General features: G+C 44.7%; 1 protein-coding gene across 2 annotated transcripts in view; it reads right to left on the bottom strand.

The window, feature by feature from the left end:
* Positions 1–3,455: 3,455 nt before the first annotated feature.
* The window catches only part of ATP2A2 (ATPase sarcoplasmic/endoplasmic reticulum Ca2+ transporting 2), a 43,832-nt gene continuing 20,273 nt past the window's right edge, over positions 3,456–27,014 (bottom strand). The window contains exons 6-21 of one of the 2 annotated variants that reach the window (XM_084217203.1): positions 24,373–24,453; positions 22,872–22,957; positions 21,459–21,923; positions 19,086–19,174; positions 15,813–15,915; positions 15,170–15,301; positions 14,961–15,083; positions 14,528–14,746; positions 13,482–13,817; positions 13,037–13,257; positions 11,867–12,069; positions 11,625–11,710; positions 11,093–11,226; positions 9,994–10,111; positions 9,773–9,893; positions 3,456–4,559 (exon numbers count right to left, since the gene is read on the bottom strand). In XM_084217203.1, the coding sequence (XP_084073329.1) occupies positions 4,546–4,559; positions 9,773–9,893; positions 9,994–10,111; positions 11,093–11,226; positions 11,625–11,710; positions 11,867–12,069; positions 13,037–13,257; positions 13,482–13,817; positions 14,528–14,746; positions 14,961–15,083; positions 15,170–15,301; positions 15,813–15,915; positions 19,086–19,174; positions 21,459–21,923; positions 22,872–22,957; positions 24,373–24,453 (2,531 nt within the window). In that variant the 3' untranslated portion in view covers positions 3,456–4,545. Of the gene's footprint in view, positions 4,560–8,248; positions 9,894–9,993; positions 10,112–11,092; positions 11,227–11,624; positions 11,711–11,866; positions 12,070–13,036; positions 13,258–13,481; positions 13,818–14,527; positions 14,747–14,960; positions 15,084–15,169; positions 15,302–15,812; positions 15,916–19,085; positions 19,175–21,458; positions 21,924–22,871; positions 22,958–24,372; positions 24,454–27,014 lie in introns of those variants that run through there. The other variant, XM_084217202.1, reaches the window with a different exon arrangement.

Here is a 27,014-nt window from a genome sequence, read left to right as displayed (position 1 = left end):
CCCTAACCCTAACCCTAGGCAGGGCAGCCAATCAGCCTAGGGTTAGGGCAGGTGCCAAGGAGAAAGGCCTCGAGGAGGCCAGCTTGTGGCAGTTTTGCGATGCCCCTGGGATGCCCTTTGCAGCTGCAGTGTGCCCGGAGCTGTGGGCCTTTTAGTTTGCGGAACCCTAACCCTAGGCGTAACCCTAACCCTAACCCTAGGCAGGGCAGCCAATCAGCCTAGGGTTAGGGCAGGTGCCAAGGAGAAAGGCCTCGAGGAGGCCAGCTTGTGGCAGTTTTGCGATGCCCCTGGGATGCCCTTTGCAGCTGCAGTGTGCCCGGAGCTGTGGGCCTTTTAGTTTGCGGAACCCTAACCCTAGGCGTAACCCTAACCCTAACCCTAGGCAGGGCAGCCAATCAGCCTAGGGTTAGGGCAGGTGCCAAGGAGAAAGGCCTCGAGGAGGCCAGCTTGTGGCAGTTTTGCGATGCCCCTGGGATGCCCTTTGCAGCTGCAGTGTGCCCGGAGCTGTGGGCCTTTTAGTTTGCGGAACCCTAACCCTAGGCGTAACCCTAACCCTAACCCTAGGCAGGGCAGCCAATCAGCCTAGGGTTAGGGCAGGTGCCAAGGAGAAAGGCCTCGAGGAGGCCAGCTTGTGGCAGTTTTGCGATGCCCCTGGGATGCCCTTTGCAGCTGCAGTGTGCCCGGAGCTGTGGGCCTTTTAGTTTGCGGAACCCTAACCCTAGGCGTAACCCTAACCCTAACCCTAGGCAGGGCAGCCAATCAGCCTAGGGTTAGGGCAGGTGCCAAGGAGAAAGGCCTCGAGGAGGCCAGCTTGTGGCAGTTTTGCGATGCCCCTGGGATGCCCTTTGCAGCTGCAGTGTGCCCGGAGCTGTGGGCCTTTTAGTTTGCGGAACCCTAACCCTAGGCGTAACCCTAACCCTAACCCTAGGCAGGGCAGCCAATCAGCCTAGGGTTAGGGCAGGTGCCAAGGAGAAAGGCCTCGAGGAGGCCAGCTTGTGGCAGTTTTGCGATGCCCCTGGGATGCCCTTTGCAGCTGCAGTGTGCCCGGAGCTGTGGGCCTTTTAGTTTGCGGAACCCTAACCCTAGGCGTAACCCTAACCCTAACCCTAGGCAGGGCAGCCAATCAGCCTAGGGTTAGGGCAGGTGCCAAGGAGAAAGGCCTCGAGGAGGCCAGCTTGTGGCAGTTTTGCGATGCCCCTGGGATGCCCTTTGCAGCTGCAGTGTGCCCGGAGCTGTGGGCCTTTTAGTTTGCGTAACCCTAACCCTAACCCTAGGCAGGGTAGCCAATCAGCCTAGGGTTAGGGCAGGTGCCAAGGAGAAAGGCCTCGAGGAGGCCAGCTTGTGGCAGTTTTGCGATGCCCCTGGGATGCCCTTTGCAGCTGCAGTGTGCCCGGAGCTGTGGGCCTTTTAGTTTGCGGAACCCTAACCCTAGGCGTAACCCTAACCCTAACCCTAACCCTAGGCAGGGCAGCCAATCAGCCTAGGGTTAGGGCAGGTGCCAAGGAGAAAGGCCTCGAGGAGGCCAGCTTGTGGCAGTTTTGCGATGCCCCTGGGATGCCCTTTGCAGCTGCAGTGTGCCCGGAGCTGTGGGCCTTTTAGTTTGCGGAACCCTAACCCTAGGCGTAACCCTAACCCTAACCCTAGGCAGGGCAGCCAATCAGCCTAGGGTTAGGGCAGGTGCCAAGGAGAAAGGCCTCGAGGAGGCCAGCTTGTGGCAGTTTTGCGATGCCCCTGGGATGCCCTTTGCAGCTGCAGTGTGCCCGGAGCTGTGGGCCTTTTAGTTTGCGGAACCCTAACCCTAGGCGTAACCCTAACCCTAACCCTAGGCAGGGCAGCCAATCAGCCTAGGGTTAGGGCAGGTGCCAAGGAGAAAGGCCTCGAGGAGGCCAGCTTGTGGCAGTTTTGCGATGCCCCTGGGATGCCCTTTGCAGCTGCAGTGTGCCCGGAGCTGTGGGCCTTTTAGTTTGCGGAACCCTAACCCTAGGCGTAACCCTAACCCTAACCCTAGGCAGGGCAGCCAATCAGCCTAGGGTTAGGACAGGTGCCAAGGAGAAAGGCCTCGAGGAGGCCAGCTTGTGGCAGTTTTGCGATGCCCCTGGGATGCCCTTTGCAGCTGCAGTGTGCCCGGAGCTGTGGGCCTTTTAGTTTGCGGAACCCTCACCCTAGGCGTAACCCTAACCCTAACCCTAGGCAGGGCAGCCAATCAGCCTAGGGTTAGGGCAGGTGCCAAGGAGAAAGGCCTCGAGGAGGCCAGCTTGTGGCAGTTTTGCGATGCCCCTGGGATGCCCTTTGCAGCTGCAGTGTGCCCGGAACTGTGGGCCTTTTAGTTTGCGGAACCCTAACCCTAGGCGTAACCCTAACCCTAACCCTAGGCAGGGCAGCCAATCAGCCTAGGGTTAGGGCAGGTGCCAAGGAGAAAGGCCTCGAGGAGGCCAGCTTGTGGCAGTTTTGCGATGCACCTGGGATGCCCTTTGCAGCTGCAGTGTGCCCGGAGCTGTGGGCCTTTTAGTTTGCGGAACCCTAACCCTAACCCTAGGCAGGGCAGCCAATCAGCCTAGGGTTAGGGCAGGTGCCAAGGAGAAAGGCCTCGAGGAGGCCAGCTTGTGGCAGTTTTGCGATGCCCCTGGGATGCCCTTTGCAGCTGCAGTGTGCCCGGAGCTCTGAGGCTGAGGCTGTGAAAGGCCAGAGAGGCTCGTGGGGCTCTTCCCCCACCTGCCCCGAGCTCAGGTGGCCCCGAGAGGCGCCGAGGCCGCCCTGCAGCGGGAGGGGCGGTGCTGACAGCGCTGGCCCCGTGTGCCAGGGCCCGGCTCTAATTCCGGCTTCGGGAAGAGCCGCGGGGGAGATAAGGGAGGCTCTGACAGCCCCGGGGCCAGCAGCAGAGCTCACCCTGCTCGGCACAGCACTACCATAGTAGGAAGCAGCTGCCAGCAGCTCAGCCCGATGCGTTAACTCACCCTCCACTATCCTATAGAGGTGCTGGACCATGGAATTCGACCCCTGTATTTTTAAACCTCATACTGCTGCGTTTGAAGTGTCTCAGACGTGCCACCTCATTTGGATAACGCTGTTTGCCAGCAGGGTGCTGCTATCAGGGGCTGGAGGCTAAGAGGCATTACATTTAATGTAAAACACATTCCTAAGTTGTCTCTTATTCCAAACAAAATCTGGTGTTTGGGCTTTGGAGCAGAGCATTACAGGACACTTGGAAATTCCAGCTCTTACCCTGGGAGTGCTTTAGCTTTGCCCAGCAGCAGCCTTGTGAGCTCGTGGCAGAGCAGCCCCTGGTCTGGGGAAGGGAGTGAGCCCAAACAGCCAAGCACTCCCAGCAGGATGCTCCTGGTGTAACAAACACGCTTGGCTCATCTTCCTTTTGCCTACAGAAAGGGAAGAGACCAGGAGCTACTTTAGGCTGGGGCAATTTAGAAAATAGAAAAGGACAAAAAAAAAAAAAAAGATGTAGTTGGGAAAGAATTGTTTATTTTACGTTTCTCAGAGGGATTTTACAAACAATGGAGCATTTTAAAAAAACTGAGTGATCAAAGTACTTGACAGTGTCCCTTAAACACACACACAAGCCCCTGGACAGAGGAAATCACACCAGCGAGGAGGTCAATACTGCCGAGGAGCAGCTGCATCTGCATAGTTCTAGGAGGAAAGATTGCAATGGTGTTGGTGCTAAAAGTGTCATCCTGGCATTAAAATAAGAGCGGCTGCAGAGCCACGCACGGACCTGCAGGAACAAAGTGCATCAAATAACACGCCGAGCACGTATTGTAGAATAAATTTATTTACCTGATACAAATGAAACTAGGTGTGATGCTCCTTTACTGTCAGCATGTCAACAGACAATTGATCTTATTTACAACTTCTAAAGGTCACACATGCAGCTGTGGGAACTGGCTACGTCGTCGTTGCTTTTTAGATAAATGCATCACGATATTTTGTATTGCACCAACATCTGTCTTACTGCCTTAGATTTAAATAAGTTACATTACAGTGCAAAAGAGGTTGATTTGCACAGATGATAAAAAAATCCAACGCTATGAAGTGGAGGCTTACGGTTTAACATTCATCTGTAATCGTTTCCATGGATTTATAAATAGGAGAGCATTGTACAGAAGCTGTTGGAGTAGGATGTTTGGATGATACAATACAGAGAGAGATCTGTCTACACCCCAAGGCATGCATTATCTGATATTGTACATTGTATAAACTGACATTTTACATACAGGAATATGGAAATCAGCTGACAGCTCCGCAATTCTTGTTCAAGGATAACCAAACTCTTCTCCATGCAGCACAGAAACCCAGCTTCTCTGGAGAGAGTTCCGACTTGGTAAGCTATATTGCACGTTTGTACATCTGTATCATGAAGTCCTAATGGTACCACACATTTCTTCCACAGAGAACACAATGAGTTTTGTTTTTAAGGGAAAGCAAAGAATCTTTACACGATACATGCAGAAGTTTTGGTAGATGTGTTGCTAAAAACACATGCACGCAACAAAACAACCTTACATTTCTGCAAAATTGTTTAGGAAGCGATTACTCCAGTATTGCTGAAAAGGAAAGAAAGAAAAGGCATCAGTTAATGAAAGGGATGAATGCTAAGTATCATTATACAAGCAAGACTAAGATCAACAGTGACAGAAGAAAGAATGTTAAGTTTGGTAACTGCCTGCTCTGTCATTGAAGGGACACTCTCAGGTTACTTTGTTCTTGAAGCTCAGAATCCTCTGGATTAGGGCTCAGCTCCCTTGATTATCAGCAGAGCCAGCAGTTCCTACTCAAGAATGCAGTGAAAAACAATTAAGACACATTTAATTAGCTTTTGCCTTTCTTTGCCCGACCAGTGGCAACAGACAATTCTCACTTCTTTGGAATTTTTACTTTCAAGTTCCGTACTATGCATTTGTTTTTTTCTGTCGAGGCATTAGGGCAGGTTTGGCCCCAAAGTGACCTAACAATGTCCCTTTTCCAAGCCAGGCAGCTTGTTCTGGGAAGCAGTAGGAAAGCCTTGAAGAAGTCATTAAACTACACGGATTAATGTGTAGGCAAAGGTAGAGTACAAGGTCCTAAAGCTCCTGCTGGACTTCACCCCTAGCACAGCATAAGGTCAGCCTCGTGTCTGGAGAGACTGCTCTGAGTCCCTACAGCTCCAGGGAAGCTCTTCCAAACACTGCTTCAACACTAAAATTTGGGCTCTCCTGCTAAGATTTGAAAATGCATATTAATGCAATTAAGGATGTAATTAGCAGAGATTAGGGAAACAGTTAATGGTTAGAAGTGCAAAAAAGTAAACAAGACAGGTGCAAGAGACAGACGACTCTATTGGTTTTACCTCCCTTCATCTCAGCAAATTCAGCCCCCTTGGGCTGTGTACCATCAGCTCTGGCCTCGAGCTGTCGGGCTGGCACTGCTGTACTGCATTCTATCAGCAGATTAAAAACTCAGCTTTGTACCAGGAACCTCCCCAGCAGCCTCTCTACCAACACACGCCTCGGAGCACTTGGACAGACCAGTAGAAATGTTTTTCTGCAGCCTCTTTTGTACTCATTTATTTGCAGTAACGTTTTGGGAAACCAAGTATGAACTATTTTTATTGCTCAGATGCCAGCAAGAAGGAGCAGCTCGTTGTGTAGCTCAGCACTTTGGATTGCTCACACGTGAAAGCAGAGAGAGCCCAAGGCACTGCAAAGACAAAAGCTCCTGGCTAAAAATTCAATGCATGATGACTGCAGCTGCCTGAGCATCCTCCTTGCTACAGGACACAGGATTCAGGAGGAGCTGCTCTCATTCCAAACCCCAGTGGGTTCCCAGCACAAGCCAATTTCCTTCCTGGTGTTCCCAGCATAAGGCAGCATCAATCACACGATTGATCCTGGTCTTACACACCCCTCTCACAGGAGAGAATAAGCAGTGATGTGTGAGGGCACCAAGGAATCCAGAAAACAGCAGAGATGAAAAAGCTCAGTGAGATGGGAGCAAAGAGAAACAAAAAAGATGAAGTAATTTTGTAGGAATGGAGTGGGAGATCAAGCCTGGGGAATTCTGAGTTAGTCCTGCTTGAACAAGGGCTGCTGTTTGTGGGCTAACGTGGTTCAACAGGAGTTGAACCTTCCTCAACCCCAGCACTGGGGAGGTTGGAGAGGAAACATTTGGGACCAAACAAATGAGTCTGTCCTGAAAAGTCCTCCCTTCCTGGCTTCTCCAGCTGAAAAGACTGAGGCTGAAAGATGACAGGATCTATACAGCTAAGGATAAACACTTTAGTTCAGACATTTCCTGCAGAAATTACAAACTTTGCACTGCAGTTCTGTACTTCTATGACAGAACAGCCCTCAGCTCCTTCAGCTCCTGCTGCAGCCTCCCCCAGCCTGCTCAGCTGCCAGGGCTGAAGCCCAGACCCAGCACTCCAGCTCCAGGGTCACAAGGATGTGATTCCAGGGCAGGATGTTTCACTGCCCAGGGGGAAGCTCAGGTAGGTCTGAACATTTGGCCAATCCCAACCAGCCACGGGGGGTGGGATTCACAGCACTTGGAGAAAAGGATGCTGAAAGCACAGCACAGCTGCCATCCAACCTGAGCTGCTGATCCTGGGGAACCCTATGGCTCCATTTCTGCAGGGAAACTTGGACAAGACTGGGAGAAAGAGAGGAAAACCAGGGCAGATGAAGATTGCTTGGGCTCTGTAAGCACCTTGTAAAACCTGACTGTTGTGAAAGCTCAGGAGCCTGCAGGGATGGATCCCAACATCTCCATTTGCCCACCACTCATCCAGATTTGAAGGCAAAGTCCAAGGAACACAGGGCCCTACCCCAAGTGCCTCTGAGACAGTGGCACAAATGAGATCTCTATGGAAATCCATGTCAAGCAGCAAGATTCATCTTCAACACTGACAGATCCAACAGAGAAGGTGCTGAATTCTGAATATTCTGAATTCTACTTCCTGACAGTCATTTTCCCCTTCAGCTTCTTAAGAGAGGCAAAAAGGGGGTGTATGGCAGGATTATTTGGCATAAAAGACAGGAACAGGATGGTACAAGAAGCAGAATTATTCATGGTGGCAGCCACACACGTGGCTTTAAGAAGGCCACCACATGGCGCTCTGAGGTTCAGCAGAACCCGTGCTCAAGGATTCAGTGGCACTCCTGCCCTGGAAATGTCTGTCAATAGCAGTGGGAGCACACAGAACTAAACTGCTGATTTGTTTCCAGCAAACAACACACTGGTACACACTTTGATCTCAAGGAATCCTACATCACAGGAGCTATTATTATTTTTTGTTTCAAGAACAGGGACAGGTCTCACGCTGCTCATTTGTTATTGATACAGCTGAAGGCCAGTGAAGGCCAGTGGTTTTGTGGAATGCAAAACCTTAGTTTGGCTCTTCCACACCAAAAAAGGGCATTTGAGGGGATTTGAATGCTCACAGTTTGGCAACACACCTGCTACATCATCAGGTCAGCTCCTCTGAGCCACTTGAGCATCAACTCAAGTCAAAGTCTCCATAAACAAAGTATCACAATGCAGTGGAATTTCTGGTAGAGCCTCTGTGTTCTGAGGGAGCATCTCTCCACTTGAGAGCTTAAACCTAGAGAATTATGTGTGCTCGCTGGATTCCAGCTGGCAGCAAGAGAACACAGCCTGGAACTGTCCTTCCCCTCCAAGAGGGATCACAAAGCTGATTGAATTTGGTTTCTAAAGCAGACTGAGCCAGCACAAGATAACAGCACCTGCTGCTCTACAGACACAGTGACCCCAGGGCAGGTTTCAAAGACTGCCCTGTTAAGCTGAGACTGTTCTTTTGCCTTCTCAGATGGCAAACAACAAATAATGAGCTGGTTTTGCCAGGAGCAGCACCTGCCCTTCGAGCACTGCAGGGACCAGGGAAGGGTGCTCAGCTCTGAGGGACAGCCCCTGATTCAGAGCAGGGAAAAATCTTTGGAGTAAACCAGCACCTGACCACGAGTACCAGAGAGTTTGGACACTAAACATTCATGGTAACAGCTGTCAGGGTCTTAAGTTACAGATTTGTCTGATTTTATCTCAAACTTAAGACCAAAAGCTGTAAGACCTTGGGGCACTAAGGCTCCCAGGTGCTATAAAACAAGACCCTAAAATACACTAAACCAAAAGCAAGTGCTTTGCCTTTGGAATCAGTAATTTGAGCTTCAGACCACAAAACAAGAGTCTAAAGTGGTGATAATAATGTAGCACAGCAGAGTTTGACAAAACACAGCATGGGAATGAAGGAAATTACTATTTATTCTTCAACATGTATACAGCATATGCTATTTTACAGCAAGTCACCACTGGCAGGGTGAAATGGAAGAAAAATACTCACTTTAGTCGATGAAAGTTGGAAGGCATTGGAGAAAAACACCACAGTTAGGACTGTTAATGACTTACACATTGTTGATACAGGACTGAATTTGAAAACATGCTTTAACATTTACCGTAATAATGAAGGTGGTTAGTGCCACATTAAAATAAAAATAGTTCTATACAATATGTTCAATTTGGTCATGTGCTATTTACAGATTTTACAAAAAACACACACGAGCTTGTTACTTCAAGTCAGGCTAACAACAGGCCAGCAGAGTAACTCCATGTACACAACTGAGCATTAGTGCCCTAAGTGTAGGAAATCCAATTTCTAGCTATGCAGTGCAAGTTATTTTTTCAGGTCTCATTGCAAATTTTGATCTTAAAGGGGGAAAAAAAAAAAAGAAAGAAAAAGAAAAGGTCTGACATGTGTAAAAAAGGTATTAAACCCCAACTTAAACCCTCTTTTGAATTGATTGTGTGTTTTAAAAAGGCTTTAGATTTAAGGAGACAGAAGTAGCCCTCCCTATCCCTGCATAATGGGCAACACTGGCAAAGTAAGGTCTGTTACAATAAAATACAATAGACAAATAAATAATCCTTAAAAAAAACCAACCCTATGTGTGTGGAGAGTATGGAAGAACCCCAGCAGGCTGCACCTGGAATGGTATTTTCTGCACGAGCAAGATCAGGCATACCTCATACAGAAAGTGGTGTAAACAAGGACAGTCAAGAACCGAGAGTGAGGGAAGAGGGGACTGAGAAGAAATCCTGACCCAGGGAGCAGGACTCTCTACCCAGTGCAGAAAGTTCTGCTTGTGAACAAAACCTGACTTTATGACAAATTAAGTTTGGATGATCATGCAGAAGACAAACAGTTACATGCTTTTTTAGTTTTAGACAACACACATTCATTCCCTAAAATCTGCTGCCAATTTAGTTTGATAGTGTCCGCTGGCTCAAAAAAAATTTACTTTTTTTTTACATGATGAATAGACTATTGAACAGAACACTGTACATGCTTTTCATCTACAAAAAAATATTTGCATAAAATAGTGTTAGTTCTCTGTACATGTCAATGGACACTTTAACTGTGTATAAAAGAGGAATATATTGCCCCCACTGAAGTCAGAAAAAGCAAAAAACCAAAATCTAGATTATGAAACCTCCATCACCGGCAAATATGTTCATGTGAAAATTCAGCAGAAATAGACAGTTGCTCTAAACAATAAAAAAATTAAGTTAAACTTTTTTTTTTTCTCCTTTGAATGTAAAACTCGTCACCATGTCAGTCAAGACCAGAACATATCACTAAAGTTAGTGTCTGTGCTGTAAAGCCAGATAACCAGGGGCATAGTAATGAACACAAACGGCCAGGAAACTCCTTCGGTGCATGCTGACAGAGCACAGGGTTTGGTGGCAGGCCGCACACTATCATCTTTACCAGGTTCCAGGTAGTTACGGGCCACATATTTAAGTGTTTCATCCAGCAGAATGACAGGGAGGGAGATTTTCAATACCATCAGCCACTGCGTCACGTTCAGAGGGGTGATCTGGAAGATAATCTGCAAGAAAAGCCAGGGGTTACCGAGCTCCCCCTCCAGCCCCAGGCAGGGTTTGGCCCTGTCTGGAAGGTGAGGGGTGGGGTAAGGCATGAGCACTTACTGGCAGTGGTTCCACATAAAGGATAAGGAAGTGGAGGGACATGGACAAGCAGATGGCCCCCACCAGCCAGATGTTCTCCCACGGGGGCATCCTCATCAGGGACTGGTTTTCTGACAGGCTGCAACAGAAACATGGCTCATGTGTGACTCTGACACCAACAGGAAGCTCTGAGAACCACAAAGGAGCCTGGCACAGCACAGGGATCCCAGGCAGGAAACAGCTCAGGACACAGTTTAGAGGCTGCAACTTCAAACTGGCCTGGAATCAGCTTAGCACAGCAGCCACCATCAGCCTCAGGTCTGCTCTTCAAAGTCTCGAGTCTGTCCTGGCCTAGTCTATTCTTCTCACTATGACCCAAAATCTTCTCCATGGGAGGGAAAGGGAAGTGTGGTCATGGCAGCCTTAGAGAGCTGAGTCTACCAGAGCCCCAGGTGCACCCACTTCTGCTGGAGTTCACTGAAAGACTGACAGAGGGTCAAAAACTTTCACCTTCTAAATGCTGGCTCTTGACTCCATCTGCATTTAGGCTGTGCTGGAGAAGGGGCTGAGATTCAGAGCAGCAGATGTAGAGCAGTATCTTTATGTAGGACTACCCCAGTGCACTTGTATTTCAAGTTTATTTGTTTTTAAATTAACTGACCTCTAAGCTATTTGAAGAAAAATACCCTTGACATTGTGCTATTTAGTGGTTTCCATTTATAATCTAATATTAATTGGCTAAACCCACACTCCCTTAGGGCAGGAAAAACTATTTTCCATATCTTCAGCATTCTTATTTTAGTTCTCCTTGATATCACTTTATACCAACATAGTAGGGATAATCTGATTGATTAAGCTTAGATTAAAAATAATGGAAAATATTTCAGTTGCTTGTGCTTAGTAAAATACCAGAATGAATTGGCAGACTTAAAAATACACCTTATGATAAGAGATCTCAAATGTTATCTAAGAGTCAGTTTGTTTGCACTAGCAGAACTCAGAAGGGAAATGTGACTCACTCTTCATTAGCTGAGCTGTTCACCAAGGATCAAATTGCACAAAAAGCAGGATTTTGGATAAGCTATGCAGGGGCTTGGCCTTCCTGTGGGGACATACGAACCTGTTGAGAGCATTGCACATCTCTATGGTGACAAGCACAGAGAGAGCCATTGTCATGGGGTACGGGGACTCAAACACCACACAGTCCACCCCATAGAAGTCTGGATTGTCCTCCTTGCACTGCAGAAAATGGCTCTAGAACAGAACAGACACAACTCACTTCCACAGCTTGTTAACTTTTAAAATGTAAAACAGGCAACCAGGAAAAAAACAGCGAGTGTTATAGAAAGGAAAGTTTCTACCCTGACTTCTAAAACCAGTGCTTACAAACTTTTGCCTGTTTTAGAAAAATTCTCTTTAGGCTTTCACTTACAAGACAACAATTTGTCCTTCAAATTGTTAAAAGCTCAGCTATCCCACCTCTGAGCTTTCCTATCAAGACTAATTAATCATGATCAAGTTTTACAGGAATAAGTCTGAAAATGTTTAATTATACAAATTCCCATAACCTACCGGGTTTGTACAGTCATTTCAAGTATGAAAGCAGCAGGAACCTCCCCTCTCCCCCCAAAGATATTAAACTGAGCAGATACCAGCTGGTAAAAGGAAACTTTTGGACCACCATCAGCAGCAATAAACCACCAAGCAGCAGCACCCACTGTGGCAGCACCAACGTAACCTGCAAGGAAACAAAGAGCTCAGCTGTATGCAAGACAAGACCTCACTTGCCACACTTAAACTTCTCAAGGCCTCAAGACTTCCAGTACTGAAAAAAAAAAAGTTGTAATTCATGTGTTAGTGTATTTAAGGAAAAAAAAAAGCCATTAGTACTTACATCCAATAGCCAGGTAGCGGAAGAAGAGCCACCCACTGATGAGGGGCTCTTTGGGGTTGCGCGGGGGCTTGTTCATGATGTCGAGGTCAGGAGGGTTAAAGCCCAGGGCAGTGGCAGGCAGCCCATCAGTCACAAGGTTTACCCATAGCAGCTGAACAGGAATCAGAGCCTCAGGAAAACCCAGGGCAGCAGTCAAGAAGATACTACAAAGAAACCCACCAGTTACAAGCTTATTCTTGAGCCTAAACCTGCAGCAGCACTTCTATTCTCTCTTACCCACTGAAGATCACAAGCTGAATATTCACAATCAGAAAACTAAACACATACCCAAGAGCAAAGACTAACCACTGGCATGTAAGCTTTGAAGCATTGTCTTCTTCTGATAACTTCAAAAATTGAAGACTTTTGACTTCAGGGTTGTTTTTTCTCCACTCTACTTGTCTGTATAGCTAAATACCTACAAACACGTGGTTAAAGGCTTGCAAACCACTTTTTAAAAGACATATTTTGGCTCAAATAACTAACCTTCATTTCCCTAGATTACTGCTATTCCCTGCAGAAGTTTATTGAGCCTGTAACTTTCATGGCTCCAGGTGTGAATAAATAAAACAGAAATAGGGGCTGCAGCAAGAGCCATATGAAGGACAGCCTTAAAGCTGACAAGAAACAAGGCAACACAATTGCTGTGCTTTATCCCACTCTGGGAAAGGTCTGCTTTGATGGAAGGACTGTGGAGGAGGAGATCAGTATTTACATTTTGTCACCAGCAATGCATTCTGTGCTGCTGGGTCACCACTGCTCCTCCCAGAGGAACACAAGACGTGTTCATGGAACTTGAGGTTAAACAAACATCCAAGCTATGCCTATGTTATCTGAAATTCCACATCTCGTACTGTTTGATCAAGGTTTTGGTTTTCCTTCTTTAGAGAATAATTCCAATCATAGAAATAACTGGAAAGCATTACCTACTGAGCCAGCATATTCTAAATAACACAACGTGCAACTTCTGTGGCAAGCTACAATTCTTCACTAAAGACAGGGCAGAAACATGCAAACTTCCACAGAGATCCATTACCTGGAGAACCTCCTCCTCCTTTGGTTTTAGTGAGAAATACTGGAAGACTCCATCATCACTACTCTAGCTCAAAGAAAAAATAAATTTAAACCTACCAAACAACTTCCCCAACATTGGAGGAGATCAGGTATCGGATGAACTGTTTCATGTTGTTATAAATTGCACGTCCTTCTTCCACAGCAGCCACAATTGTGGAGAAATTGTCATCTGCCAAAACCATTTCAGAAGCAGTTTTGGCCACTGCAGTACCAGAACCCATGGCAATTCCAATTTCTGCTTTCTTCAGTGCAGGGGCATCATTGACACCATCACCAGTCTAAAATGAGAATTCAGGGTTGGAAACGAATCAGTAAATAAGGTGGGCATTAACATACAGATCCAGAAAGGAATTTTGCACTGGGTGTGGTTTTGGATCCTTAAAACTCATTAAATGCAGGGAAACATGGAAGAAAGTGTTGTCCAGAATGGGGAATTACTCAGAGAAGGCCTAGTTAGGGTTTAAACATTATTTGCCTTCCAAACCAAGTAAGCATCGCTTACCATGGCTGTGATCTCATCGAAGGACTGAAGGAACTCCACGATTTTGGATTTGTGGGAAGGCTCCACCCGGGCAAAGCAGCGGGCATGGTGACAGGCATCCCTCTGGGCAGCCAGGGACAGCTCATCAAACTCCCTGCCCGTGAAGGCCTTGGTGGACACGTCCTCATCCTCCACAAAGATGCCGATGCGGCGGCAGATGGCCACAGCCGTGCCCTTGTTGTCACCAGTGATCATAATCACCCTGATGCCAGCCTGTCTGCACAGCTTGATGGAGGAAGCTACCTCAATCCTCGGGGGATCCAGCATTCCCACACAGCCCACAAAGGTCAGGTTGGTCTGAAACAAGATACAGAGAGTTTTAGTGCAAGATCCTGCAGATTTCTCCTCTGCTAGCAGTGAAAGAATTGTTTTCCCTGCATGTCACACCTGTGCCGTGACACCTGGGATCACTCCTTAAAGTTTTGCTTCAAATGCACTAATTTGAAGTTAAAATGTGTTCTACTTGCCAGCCTTGCAAATTCAACCTGCAAGCATTGGGTCTTTCATTTTTCTCATCAGTGCCAGGAGCAGAGAGAGAGCACAAGCCAAAAACTCATGCAACTGTTATTACTTTTCTCCTAAATACCAGATACAGATTTCATTGGAAAATTACAGAGCAGCTAAGATGATAATCATGGACTGAGCCCTTGCAGCTGACAGCACAGAGGCAGGGAAGTGAACCTGAACAGAGAGGTATGTTCCATCACAAAATCCCCCAAAAGGTCTTGTAGTTGAGCAATGCCAAACTGAAAAACCATAAAAGCTGAAACCACAATGCAATTTTTGGACGGTTTAACTGATTTCTTCTTGTGCTTTTAGCCAAAAAAAGCTACCTGCTGTCAACAATTTCTTCTAAAACACAAAGTCTCTTTGTAGACTGAGCACTGCCTCCCTACAAGTAAATACCCAGAAAGAAAAGGCTCAGATGTACCTTCCTCAAGGCACAATCAAACAGAAGAAGCCACCATTCTCCAGTTTGGGAGAGGAAAAAGTGCTACTGATCTTACCTCATAGTTAATGAAATTTGAGGAGTCCTCCAGATTCATTTCCTCTTTTTTGGGAGGATTGTCATGGGTTGCCAGAGCCAAACAACGCAGTGTGTCTCTGCCAGTTCCCCATTCTCTAATGACAGACATTATTTTCTGCTTAATTCCTGAGGTCAAAGGTATTTTAGCATTTCCAACACGGACATGTGTACATCTGTCAATCACACCTTCAGGAGCACCCTGCAGAGGCAAAAAAAAAGTAATTTAACTTAATAAATCCCCCTCCATTACAACATTTGCTTAAATTACCAAGTCCATCCTCCCACTCCAAGTTGCAGTTAGTTGCACTGTAATTTTTAAGTTAATTTTTAAATTACAGTTACACTGTGATTTTTCATCTTTAAAATACTTTGCAGCCATTCCAGCACCTCTGTCTCTCCAGTGAGGGACTGACCTTGACAAACATTTTGCTCATGGACGTGCGGCTCGGTTTGTTCGGAGTACAATAGACAGACATGGACTTCCTGTCTCTGGAGAATTCCAGAGTGAATTCTTTCTTCATCAGTTGTTTTATCACCTTTTTAAAACAAAAAGCATAAACTGCATTTAGGTGATGCACAGGACAGAGCTGTGTCAGGGCAATGGCAGCGAAGGAGGGCTCACCGAGTTGCAGGCGTTCGCGCGTTCGATTCTGGAGAGTCCCTTCAGGTCTGTGTCAAACACGTTCATCTTCTCCACCAGACACGTCAGCGCCGTTTCTGTGGCTTCACCAACCTTTTCATAAACTCCCTTAGCCTTGAGTTAACACAAAGCAAACAAAAGCACAGGAGTTTAAACCTCACCTGGAACCTGCCAGAGACAAAAGCTCAAGGGTCACAACGGGGGGGAAGGGGAAGCTTTACAGGGTTTAATGTGGGTCATGAAACAAGTAAAGCTATTTTAAAAGAGCAGCTTTGAGGAGTTTGTTTTGTAGGAATTTGAAGCCTTTACCCTCAAGAGCAGCAGAGAGAGAGTCAGTATTTTATCATTAAGCATTTAAGACATTTTGAGGCTTGGTAGCAACCATAAGGCAGGGAGGCAAAGCAAGAAAGCAGCATCAGGAGATCTCCAAATTACAGATTACACTTGCTGCTGGATTTAGTTCTCAGTTCAACAAACAAGTAATTCTCAGAATTTATACTTCAGAGGGCCTAAATACTCTCCCCCCGGACCAGAAGGGGATTTAGCACTGAAAGGTATTACACAGACAGATGAGAACATTTATCCTCATTCCCACACTCTCCTCTGTTCCAGGAGATGAACTTACTTCATTGTAATCCAAAGAGGAATCATTGCAGAGTGCACAGATCGTTGCAAGTTCCACAAGACCATCATACTGGCTACATTTAATGAGTTTGTCATCTTTATGCCTTTCCAGAGGAAGAAAAGGAGGAGACTGAAGTTAGTTATTTAGTATTAGCATCTCATTTTCTTCATCCTCTTTACTGCATTTCCATTTAGTACAATGCTCATTAGTTATGGACTTGGAGCTACAGAAGTTGTTGGGAAGAGCAGGAATGACAAAGGGGAGCTCTGAAGTTTGGACGAGAATCATGAATGGAATGAGAAGATCACTGATGACATCACTCCCTGAGTGACAAAACCTCAGTTCCTCCAGTGCCGGTGTCACAGCAGCCTGGAGAAGGGCTCAGTGATGAGCACTCTTTGACCTTGTGCAGGGCTTGGAGGGGGGCTCCAAGCAGGAGAGGGATATTGCAGGAGACCTGAGGAGTTCAGCGTCCTCCCTGCTGCACATTCTGCAGCTTTACTGCAATGCATGAAGTGCATGCACTGGGCAGACATTAAAGCAGATTCTCCTCTTTAATTTCCTAACAATGGATTTGTATTATATGTGAGCCTCCTAAAGCCATGAAAAGTGAGCTCACAAGACTAACTCCATGAGAAAAAAAAAAGCTCTTTTCTAGTAGTGAAACACACTTAACAATCAATATCTCAAGGCTTCAGAGGGAGGAAGGTACATTTTCCTGAAGTAAAGCACCATTTTGGTATCACAAGAATAAAGCAACTTCTCTGCTTTCACGCTTGGAAACGGTGAATTGATTCCTTTTCTGGAACATTCCCAGACTTCCACAGCAAGCACAAGAGAACCAAGACAGTGCTCAATACTGTTATCTTCCCCTAGCAAAATTACCACGACAGAGCTAACAGAGAACATCTTTTATTAAAGCTCTGAAGGAGGGGGGGAAAAAGGTCTGATGGTGGAAAGATGTGGATCATTACTCTCAGAATTCACAGCACAGACTCTGACATGTCCCATTATGTAAGCTTTTGTTCACTTGTGGTACTGCAAACAAATCCCAGCGTTGTGCAACACAGCACGAGAACAAAAAGAATCTTAAGGAAACAAGTATGTTTTTAATGTTTCATCTGGCATATCATCCTACAGCCATAGGCTGTGGCTTTCAAGTCCAGCTCTCAGGCTGTCACCTCATGCATCCCACCCAAAACTTCCTGTTTTCACCTGTTCTGAACTCAGAGAGCACCAGAGTATCGGAATATTCGTAACTTGTTACACCAGGGTGTGTTTTTTACAGCCCTCTTTTTTTTGTGTTCCTTATCAACAGTTTCTGAAGAACAAATGCAGGGCCTAAGGTGCTGGGATCAGCTCTGGATAAAGGAATTTTTTTTCCATACAGCTTCAGGTTTTTCAAGATGAACTCATCTGAAGGTCAGATGAAATCTGCCAGCTTTTGCTGCAGTTCTTAATTATTGTTGGGTTTGTGCTCTCAGTTTGCAGTAAGACTGAGTGTGCTGAGACATGGCAAAATTACTCCTAACTTTGACAATCTCCCAATATCCCTGGAAAACAAATCAGTATGAAATCTGAGAGATTTTTAGCAAGAAATATTTGTGATTTTATATTCTGAATGAATCTTAGGGGAGGAGTTAGGAATCATATTTTAACAGTAAGTGAAAAATTACTGATTTCATGCAAGAACACTTAATGGTTATGAAATGGAATAGGCTGTGGAAGCCAACAGTGTCTGAAGTACCAAGTAAGACCTGTCAGAAATGGTTCATATCTGGAGCAGGTCCTGCTCTGGGGCAGTGCAATGGATTAACTGCTTCTTATCCCCCCCCAAACTTTCAGTGACAGTTTGCAATCCAAGGTGAAGTCAGTCACTTAAAATCCCTCCAAAGCCACTGCTTTAAAAGCTGTCCATAAATGCAGAAATAAACCAGCCCTAAGGGTTGGAGTTGAGCTGAGCTTCCCTGTGCTCCTTCTGAGGCAATTTCCCTCTCTCAGAATCCTTTGTGTCCCCAGATGAAGTGAGTTTAACACGCTTGTTCACATTCCCTCAACTTCAGCAAGTGAAAACAGCACATTAACAAACATTGCTGTCTGTCTCATTATCCCCCACATCTGTCACCACACTCTATTTTATTATTTTGTTTATCTGGAGCTCTTCTGAGCCCAGCTAAAGTGCAGTAGCTGGGAGTTTTGCAAGGTCTGGAGTCACCTTGTCTAAGCAAATGCTGCCTCCTGAAATGAAAGCATTTGCTTTTGACAGCAATTAGCTTTGAAAGAAAAAAGAGAACTGGGGAATTAAGATTTCCAGCTGCTGGGAACACCAGGGTCTTAACTGCTATGGAAATTAAACAGAGATAATCATTATTGAGATGGGCAAGATTGCAGGAGTCAGAGGCACACGAGTGAAACTGCACAAGGCTGAGATGTTTACAATAACTGAAATTAAATTCTACATCATCCACAGCAGAATTCTACTCTGCAAGTGAAGCTGAACTGATAAGGTTGTAGAACACATGGAGGACTGATCAAGTAAAAGGAGCTGCAGCAACCCAGTAAAAAGAGGCTTTTCTTCAAGAAGAAGAGTCCTAAAAATTCCTGAAGTTTCCAGGATGATTCCAGGATGAGCCACTTACCTCATTAGTAGAGATGTGCAGCTGATAAAGTAAACCAAACCTCATTCCTTTCCTAAAGGACTGGGTTTAACAGCAGCTCAAATAGCAAAGGCTGGGACAAACACACAGCAACAGATGCACCAATAAACTACTGAGGGCCAGGGACTGGAATTCACAGTCAATTTAAGAGGTAACTCCAACACATTCAGAAGATGCCTCAGAAAAAACAACTTCCCCATTCTCTGAGGCAGAGAAATTGGAAACACTGAGCTCACAGATTAGCAAATGTTCACCTCTTCAGATTTACCCGGTTTTTAAATAAGAAAAGTAAACCTCACTTAAAAGCACTGAGATAGCTAATCTCAGTCCAGGAAGATTTCAGCAAAATAAATCCTCTCTACCCCTTACTAATTTTTAGATTATCAAGGGAACATTGCCATACTGGAGACTTTTTTTGTTTTATGAAGGTTCCCTTCTCTACAATTTATCTTTGTTTTCCTGTTTATTACTTCCTCCCCAGCCCTTCAGTGTGCATTCTCACTGGCTGACCTTTCACTTACTAACAATCATAGTGAATATTACATGCATCCCTTTTCTAGACTAAGGTAACAGTGAAGGCATGAACAGACAAATGTTTAACTTGAACAGAACTTACACTTCTCCCATGGGAGCATATGTTGAACCAGTTACAGTAAATTCATTCAGAGAGCAGCTGTCTCCTTCTACTCTGTCCAGGATAAACATCTGAAATTAGAGAGTTAGAAGTGTTACTACCTTTGAACAATAATTAAAGCAAGAGATTTAAACAGGCCTTAGGCAAGCAGGTACAAGAGGCAAGTTCAGTCTGAATAAACAAACCAGGCAAGACCTGATTCTGTGCACTTGGATCCCACATGTGTTTGAACAGCTCCATACACTGAAGCACAAAGTACAGGGAACAGCCCTTCTGCCTGCAGAGCTCCTTGGAAAACAGAGCTGAAAACCACAGAACTGTGTACACTGCAGCTGGGGCACCTGACAATCCTCACTAGATCCAAGCTCTTCCTAAACTCCACACCTGTGAATTAATTCTCGTGTAACACAAATCATGAATTAATGCTCTGCTTTGGAATAGTCAAATGCAGCTCAGCTGGACACTGTCAGCCTGGACACTGACAATTTCTCCCAAAATCAAAATAAAAGCATCTACAAATGGGAGAAGCTGACATCTAAGAGGTGAGGTTTTAGCAAGAGGCAGACTCTGGCCAGTTTCTCTTAATACCAGCCTTAAATGAAAGTGTTTCCTGTCCTGGTTTCCAGTTACAAGTCACTTTACTGGGAGCCAACTCCAATCAGCCAACTCCAGGGCTCTTCTAGCACTGATGACATGATATTTTCAAATTCAGACACCAATCTGAAGGATGCAGCTGTACCTCTAAGAGATCTGCAACTCAGTCTTTCCTTTCTAGGAGAGCTGCAGGCAGAATCACATCTGAGAGGATGGAGATAAAAACCACAGTGCCTGAAGCTGTCTTGCTCTCATGGCTTGTTGGAGTAGCACTGGAGAAGATAATTGCTCACTCATTAATGGTGTATCCTAATGGAACTTCTGATCCACTGGTTAGCACAGGCCATCTTGTCACATCTCATCACATTTGAGCAATGTCCCCCTCTCCCCTCATTGAGTGCCCTCTGTTTTAGACAAGCATCCTCACAAAATAAATAAAATAAACTCATTGCTACAGGTATTAGAATTTTGCCACATTTTTGAAAACTTCAATTCATGTTCTTTTGCAGCCCTCAGATGTTAACAAGGAACCAAGTCGTGCTGGACAAGATCTAAAACATTTAGCCCTCTAAATAAGGAGCAGAGCATTTTGAGCTTTTAAATAAACACAACTTAAATGATGAGTTAACCAGGGAAGCCTCCTGCTTTTGGCATCTGCAGGATGAAAAAATCCCTGCAAAGACTAGGGCAGTTATGCAACTCTACTGCAAGTAACCTCCTCTGGAATACTGATGAGCAGCTGCTTTGTGTCTCTTAGGTATAAATACTACGATACTTAAGGAAGTAGAACAAGTCAACCACCAATTAGGAAGAAAAATCCATCAATCACATGAGAACAAAGTGCTTAGGGCTTACAAACTTTCACCACAGAGCCCAACATGCACACATTTGGAATTCTAGCCCAATGTAATGAGGCTCTGGACATTGCATGCTGGAGTTGCTGTGCCAGTGAACATCTAAAGTTATTAAACAGAAGAATTCAGTGTTTTCTCCATTAAATCCCTACACAGAAGGGCAAACTGGCAACTGAACATGCTTTATGTTAAGTGACCAGCAATCAAAGTCCCAAATGAGCCAACACCAGACAGAGTACTGGGGGAAGGGAGGGGAGGCACAGAACTCATGCTTACCTAAAAATACACCAACATTGAAGATGACCCTGGCAGTGCTGGTGACAGGGTCAAGTGCACCTCAAGCTGCCAGATTAGTCAGTGTTGCACACTGAAAACACTGCAGTGATCCCCATCAGACCAGCAAAGCCACTGAAGGCAAGATAACCAAATAAAGGTGGAACCACCCAGGAGTGAAAACGCCTTTGACTGCCAAAGTTACTGCAGTAAATCTCCTTTTCTCACAGTAAGTTTCTCCACTATTGTTGTCTTTCTCAACTGAAGAGGCAAGTGTTTGACACTGATACACAGCCAGTTCTACAGTGTAACTTTCTAAAAAAAGGCATAAATCACACCAAAGAATTACCAGTAACCTGAAAGGCTCACAGGCAAGTCAATGGAAAGCTGCTTACAAACAGCCTTCTCCTCCATGAGTGTGGGTACAGCTATTTTTGGCCATGACTAAATAAGGAAAGAGACAAAAGCCTTCAAGACTACACAGTGGAAAACCGAATTCAAAGTAGAGGCTTATCTCAGGAAAAGAGAGCAGGGTTTTGGTGACATGAGAACCAAAAGAGCCGGGATCGGGAGAATTTGAGCAGCGCTGACTGCTGGGAGTGGCTGGGAGCACAGGAGCAGCCGCGGCACGTACCCTGCACACGGACATCTGGTTGGTGGTGAGGGTGCCCGTCTTGTCGGAGCAGATCACTGAGGTGCAGCCCAGGGTCTCCACGGAGGGCAGGCTCCTGACGATGGCGTTCTTCTTGGCCATCCTGCGCGTGCCCAGCGCCAGGCAGGTGGTGATGACGGCGGGCAGGCCCTCGGGGATGGCGGCCACGGCCAGGGCCACGGCGATTTTGAAGTAGTAGATGGCGCCGCGGATCCAGGAGCCGCCGTGCACGGGGTCGTTGAAGTGGCCGATGTTGATGATCCACACGGCGATGCAGATCAGGGAGATCACCTTGGACAGCTGCTCCCCAAACTCGTCCAGCTTCTGCTGCAGGGGGGTTCTCTCCTGCTCGGTCGCCACCATCTCGTCGCGGATTTTCCCGATTTCGGTGTTCACCCCTGTTGCAATAACCACCCCCATGGCCTTACCAGCAGCAATGTTCGTACCCTGAGGTAAAGGAAGAGCGGGGAAAACTTGGAGTCAATTTACAAACAGGTTCTGTGGGTGAGTTTCTTTTGTTTGGTTTTAATTTAACAAAAAAACCCCAACAAAACAAACCCACCACAAAACCCTCTCGAACCAAACCACCACATTCAAATTCAGACTGTGCTTCAGCCAGGATATGGAAAAGGGTAAAGAGGAAGAGGATGACATTGCCTGTGTCTGTAAGGGAAGGCTCCAGGGTGGAATTTCTGCTCCCAGAACAGGCTCAAAACGAGTATTGATCTCTCACAAGCACCACAGGCAAACCCAGCTGCTGAGCAAGCAGTAGATGTTTCAGCTGGAATACTGAATGTGTTTTACCTCTCCTTTTTTTTTTTAATTAGGGCTCTATTTTGTCAGATTTAATGTTATTTGCTATGAGTACTAGAGGTGTTCTCTGGGGCTCCCTGTGTGAACATATTAACATGGAAAGGAACAGTAAAATTAAACTGCCTGCCAGCAAAAAGTTATTCTCTTATCTGAAAGACTTTTAATCCTTCCTTCAAATTAATTGAACAAACTATTTCATTCCTATGCAGAAATGCCAGTTCTCAACTTTAGCTACACAACACCACAATTTGTGTGGGCTCTTACCACACTGAAGAACTATTACATTAGAAAACTACTGCAGAAACACTAAAAGTGTGTGTGCTCCACCCCCCAAGACTTCCTTGTGAAGGACAAAAATAATTTTCCTCATATAGACTGGTTTCATCCAGCATCTTCCCCTGAGGACAGTTTTTATTAAAAGTTAATTTAGTTCAATGTGTATAGAGACACACATAGAGATATGTACAGAGAACATAGCAAAGTCATGCAGTTTTTGGGGGAAGACCTGAAGTTTTGCCCATTTTTTATCAGCTTCAGTGTTATTTTAGAAATGTTTTGAAAACCTCCAAGTAAATGACTTACAGAAAAGAGCATGTTCTTCTTGTCTTGATTTACAGCACGAGGATCAGGCACAGGGTCCGTGTGCTTAATAACAGACACAGATTCACCTAAAATAAAGATAATAGTCTTATGAAGAGATTTTCTATCTGGAGTCCCGAGGGAATCAAAAAGTTATAATTTTCAGCTCTGAAATTTTTAGGATGTCAAAATTCTATCCTCAAATTATCTTAATTTAGCTGTCTAAGTGAAACAGGAAATATTTCAGTTGGCCAAAAAAACAGAATGTTTGGCTTTTAGCAAAAACTCTGCATCAGTTTCTACAAGCACGTCACACAGGTATAAAAAGGTTCCTTTCCTTTAAAAGCAGATATTCACTGCTACACCAGGTTTCACAAGGTGGTGCTCTCAGCTTCAGCACTGAGCTGCAGTACTTTGTGTAAGCTCAAGGGAGCCAAAGCTTCTTCCCTTTAAAAGGATTTTGTTGAGCAGCATCTCAGACCTCAGTCCTGTTTCATCCGACAGGAGACTTAAGCATCAACTCTGCTGAAAACAGCAAAGGCTTCCTGTAAAACAAGAATTCTGTTCCTTAAATAAAGGCAAGGAACAGTCCCTTTTTACAGAATTCTGATGAGCTATTTCTACTTATTCCAGCAGCTTTACAGGCATGGAGTGCATCATTTTCCTATGCTAAACATAAGAAAAGCTTGATCAGTCTTGTGCTATTCAGGATCTGTGGTGAGAAACTCTGGAGCCTGTTTCAAGACAGATTCAAGGATGAAAAACAGGCTTCCTATGAATACTTTACTGTTTTAAAATTCAGAGCTAGTTAACAATAATTTATGCTACCAAAACAGGCAGACAGATCTCCATGTTCCAGCTGAAAGAAAACTGTTGTAGCATGCTTGGTTGATTCCCAGCTTCTTTCCTATATTCAGAAGTGCTGCTACTTTGTTTTGTTTTCAACAAATCTGAAAAGGACTCTAAAAATAGTTCCTGCATTTGAGGGCTGGTACCAGAAATACACGAATGTGTGTGCACAGAATTTGAGCAAATAAGGCTCGAGTGCACTGAGTCTTTAGTGGCAGCAGCTTAAAAGCTGCCAGCATTGCAAAAATTGTTCTCTGCTGTTGCAGAAGACATTTAGTAAGATTTACATACTTTCAGATTGGAGTGGTGACACGATGTTCAAACCTAGAAGACTCTGTGAACTACATGAGAAATCCCTTTTTTTAAAAATAATTTTAATTTTCCACAAATTGCTTGTGTCTGCTGGGGAAAGGGGAAGGCTGAAAAAGCATTACAAGACTCAGGAAGAATGTTCATCCCACTAAAGGGAAAACAAAGCCAATGATGAAGCAACACATTCAGTCACTCTAGAAGTTACCAGATGAGAAATTTACTGCACTTGAATGCAGGGAACTTCAATAGCTGCAGGCTTGTTTCTAATGGATCATTGCAAATAAATGGTGAAAAGGCACTTTCAATTATGCACATAATTACATAAAAGTCACAGAAACTGTACCTGTGAGAATTGACTGGTCTACCCTTAGAGTTGTAGATTTGATAGAAGTAATTCTTATGTCAGCAGGAACCTTGTCTCCAACTACAAAGAAATGACAAGACAAAGTCAGAATTTTGCTGTTTGAGAGATGACTAACCCAATGTCCCTTGCCTCCATCAGCCAGAAAAACGACTTTCCAGGAACTGCACAGGTGACTGAGATGACCAGCAGCTTCTGCAATACTCTAATTTTCTGAGTATCCAATACACCTTGGCAATTTAGACTTGCCCCTACCTAACCTCCAAAAAAGAAGCTGTAAATCACTGGATTGTTTTTCCAACCACATGGCCACTTGAAAGAAAAGGGAAAACATTCTCAAGAGCAAGATATCAATTTCAGAAGACATATTTATAAACAATCAAAACCCGTAGCTAAGGTGAAGCAAGCTCCCTATTCAGCAAAACTGGTCCTGCAGAATCTTTTAGTTCTTTTCTCTATGCCCAAAGTGAGTCCTCTGCTCTCCAAAAATCACATTATTCACAACTATTTATTTAGAAAACTAAAAGAAGTTGTATTTTCCTTTTCTTTGGCACCAATTGTGAGAATAACGTGCTTCTGCAAATATGTTCTTGTAATGTTACACTTTGAATGCTGCCAGATGTTTCAGAGTTGGAAGTTAACCTCAGATCACACAGTAGCTTTATTTTCCAGTAATGCTGCTCTATTAAATAACCACAATCCACATCCCAGTTACAATTTTCACAGATCTCTGTTGTGTTTATCTTGTCATGCACATTTCTACTTTGCAAAAGAGAATACTGAAGGGGGAAAAAAAATAAACAACACACAAACAACAAAACATCTACTAACAAGTGCTTGAGACACCAAGGCAGCAGATAATAAAAGCCAACACCACACTCCTAAAAATGGCAGTGATAAATCTAGTTGTCAGTTGAGCTCCAGCATCCCTAACATCTCAACATTATCTTCTCCCTTCCTACTTCCTCTTACTCAGCTTTTCCCAGTTTTTAAGAAGAAAACTAAAGCTCTACCATTTTGTGCCTGCTGCAAATAAATGGCTTCATGCAAATTAACTTGCTAAAGCATATTAATGAGGCACATTTCTGATTCACATGGAGGGGTTCTACATTCTGCATGTCAATATTGCTAATTAACACATGATTGAACACTCCTAATGTAATTTAACACTGCAAGCATTCAAGTGTCAGCTATATTATAATAAAATAATGCAAAGAAATAAAGAAGGATGAGTAACTAACTAAAGACAGCTGATCTTTTCAGTAGGTGGAATCTGTGTCCCTGCAGTGAAATTAAAATAAGCTGCAATTCCTGCAGGAACTGCTTATGCAATCAGCAGCAATAATGCACATTAAGAAATAATATCATGAAAAGCTCTACAGTGGTGTCACAGCCTTGGCTCATCCAACCCCACACCCTGGAGTGCAAAACTGTGGAACAAAACCCTGAAGAGGAGAATGAAGTGCTACTTCAAACGTTAGGAAAACTCGCCCCACGTGACTTCCTGTAAATTCAGAGTAACTCCAACCACTAAAACCAGCAAAAGTTTGTATAGTTTTGTCTGTAGAGTGAGATGTGTGTTTTTGTGAGTGTGTGTATATGAAGGGACAAAAACCCAGCCACAAATGTGTCATTATACCATGTGAATACTAATTTAAGCCACAATGCCCTTGAGCAGCAAGAGAAAATAGCCTTAGACAAATGGTGACCTAGGCCAAAAAAGGCAAAACTATTCAATTGCTCTCCTGGTGTCCTGAGCAGGGTTATTTGCAGCCACAGTAGCAGCTGCTCTGCAGATAGGGCTGGCCAGGCCAAGCCCTCAGAGCAATGTGCTCAGAGCTCTGGCAACCTGCACCAAGATCCCCAGAGCTCAGCAGAACTGCAGGCAGCACACGGCCACCACGGCTGGCAGCGCCGGTGGAGATGCAGAACACAAGAAAGAAGCTGTTAAAAAAAACAATCTTCAAACTTTCAAGCAACTGGACAGAACAGATGGCAAAGTTCACAAGTGATTTTCTAACCTACTTCTGAACTGCTCCAAATTGTTCAAACTGAATATTCACAAGACTTAAAATACTTAGAGAGACCCCTCTAACAGACTGTTGGTATTCAACATCAGTATTTCCATGAAAACTACTACTGTTATCAATTGCCTGAATCTCCTGAACTGAAGTGTGAAATTTATTATGACAGTGCAGCTTTATAAATTTATCTCAACAATTTAAGATAAGACACATGATTCACTCACCCTCTCTGACTGGAAGGCTGTAGTGAAATATTCAAGGCATTTCCAATAGGTAGGAAAGCTGTATGCCAGGGTCAATTACAGGACATTTTAAACAGCTCTTTGCAAAATAACAACTATGAGACCAAGTCATTTATAGTCTTGAATATACTTTCAAGAGCACAACTGAAATGGAATATAAATAGGAAGCCATCCTATGACAGAGGAACCACAGGAAATTTTCAGTGAGCAGTGTACCACAGATCTCATCTACAAGAGAAGGCTTTTTAAACACATACTTTAAAACAGGGGGAAAAATGGGAGGTTGTTGTTGTTTTTTGGAAGGCTTTTTGAAATTCATATAATTCAGTCCACAGAACCCATGAAAGTAATACCCAAG

The sequence above is a fragment of the Fringilla coelebs genome, assembly GCF_963513975.1.
Source record: "Fringilla coelebs genome assembly, chromosome: 17".
NCBI lineage: Eukaryota > Metazoa > Chordata > Aves > Passeriformes > Fringillidae > Fringilla > Fringilla coelebs.
Note: the sequence above shows the minus strand (reverse complement) of the source record. Positions and strands in the feature narration are given on the sequence as shown.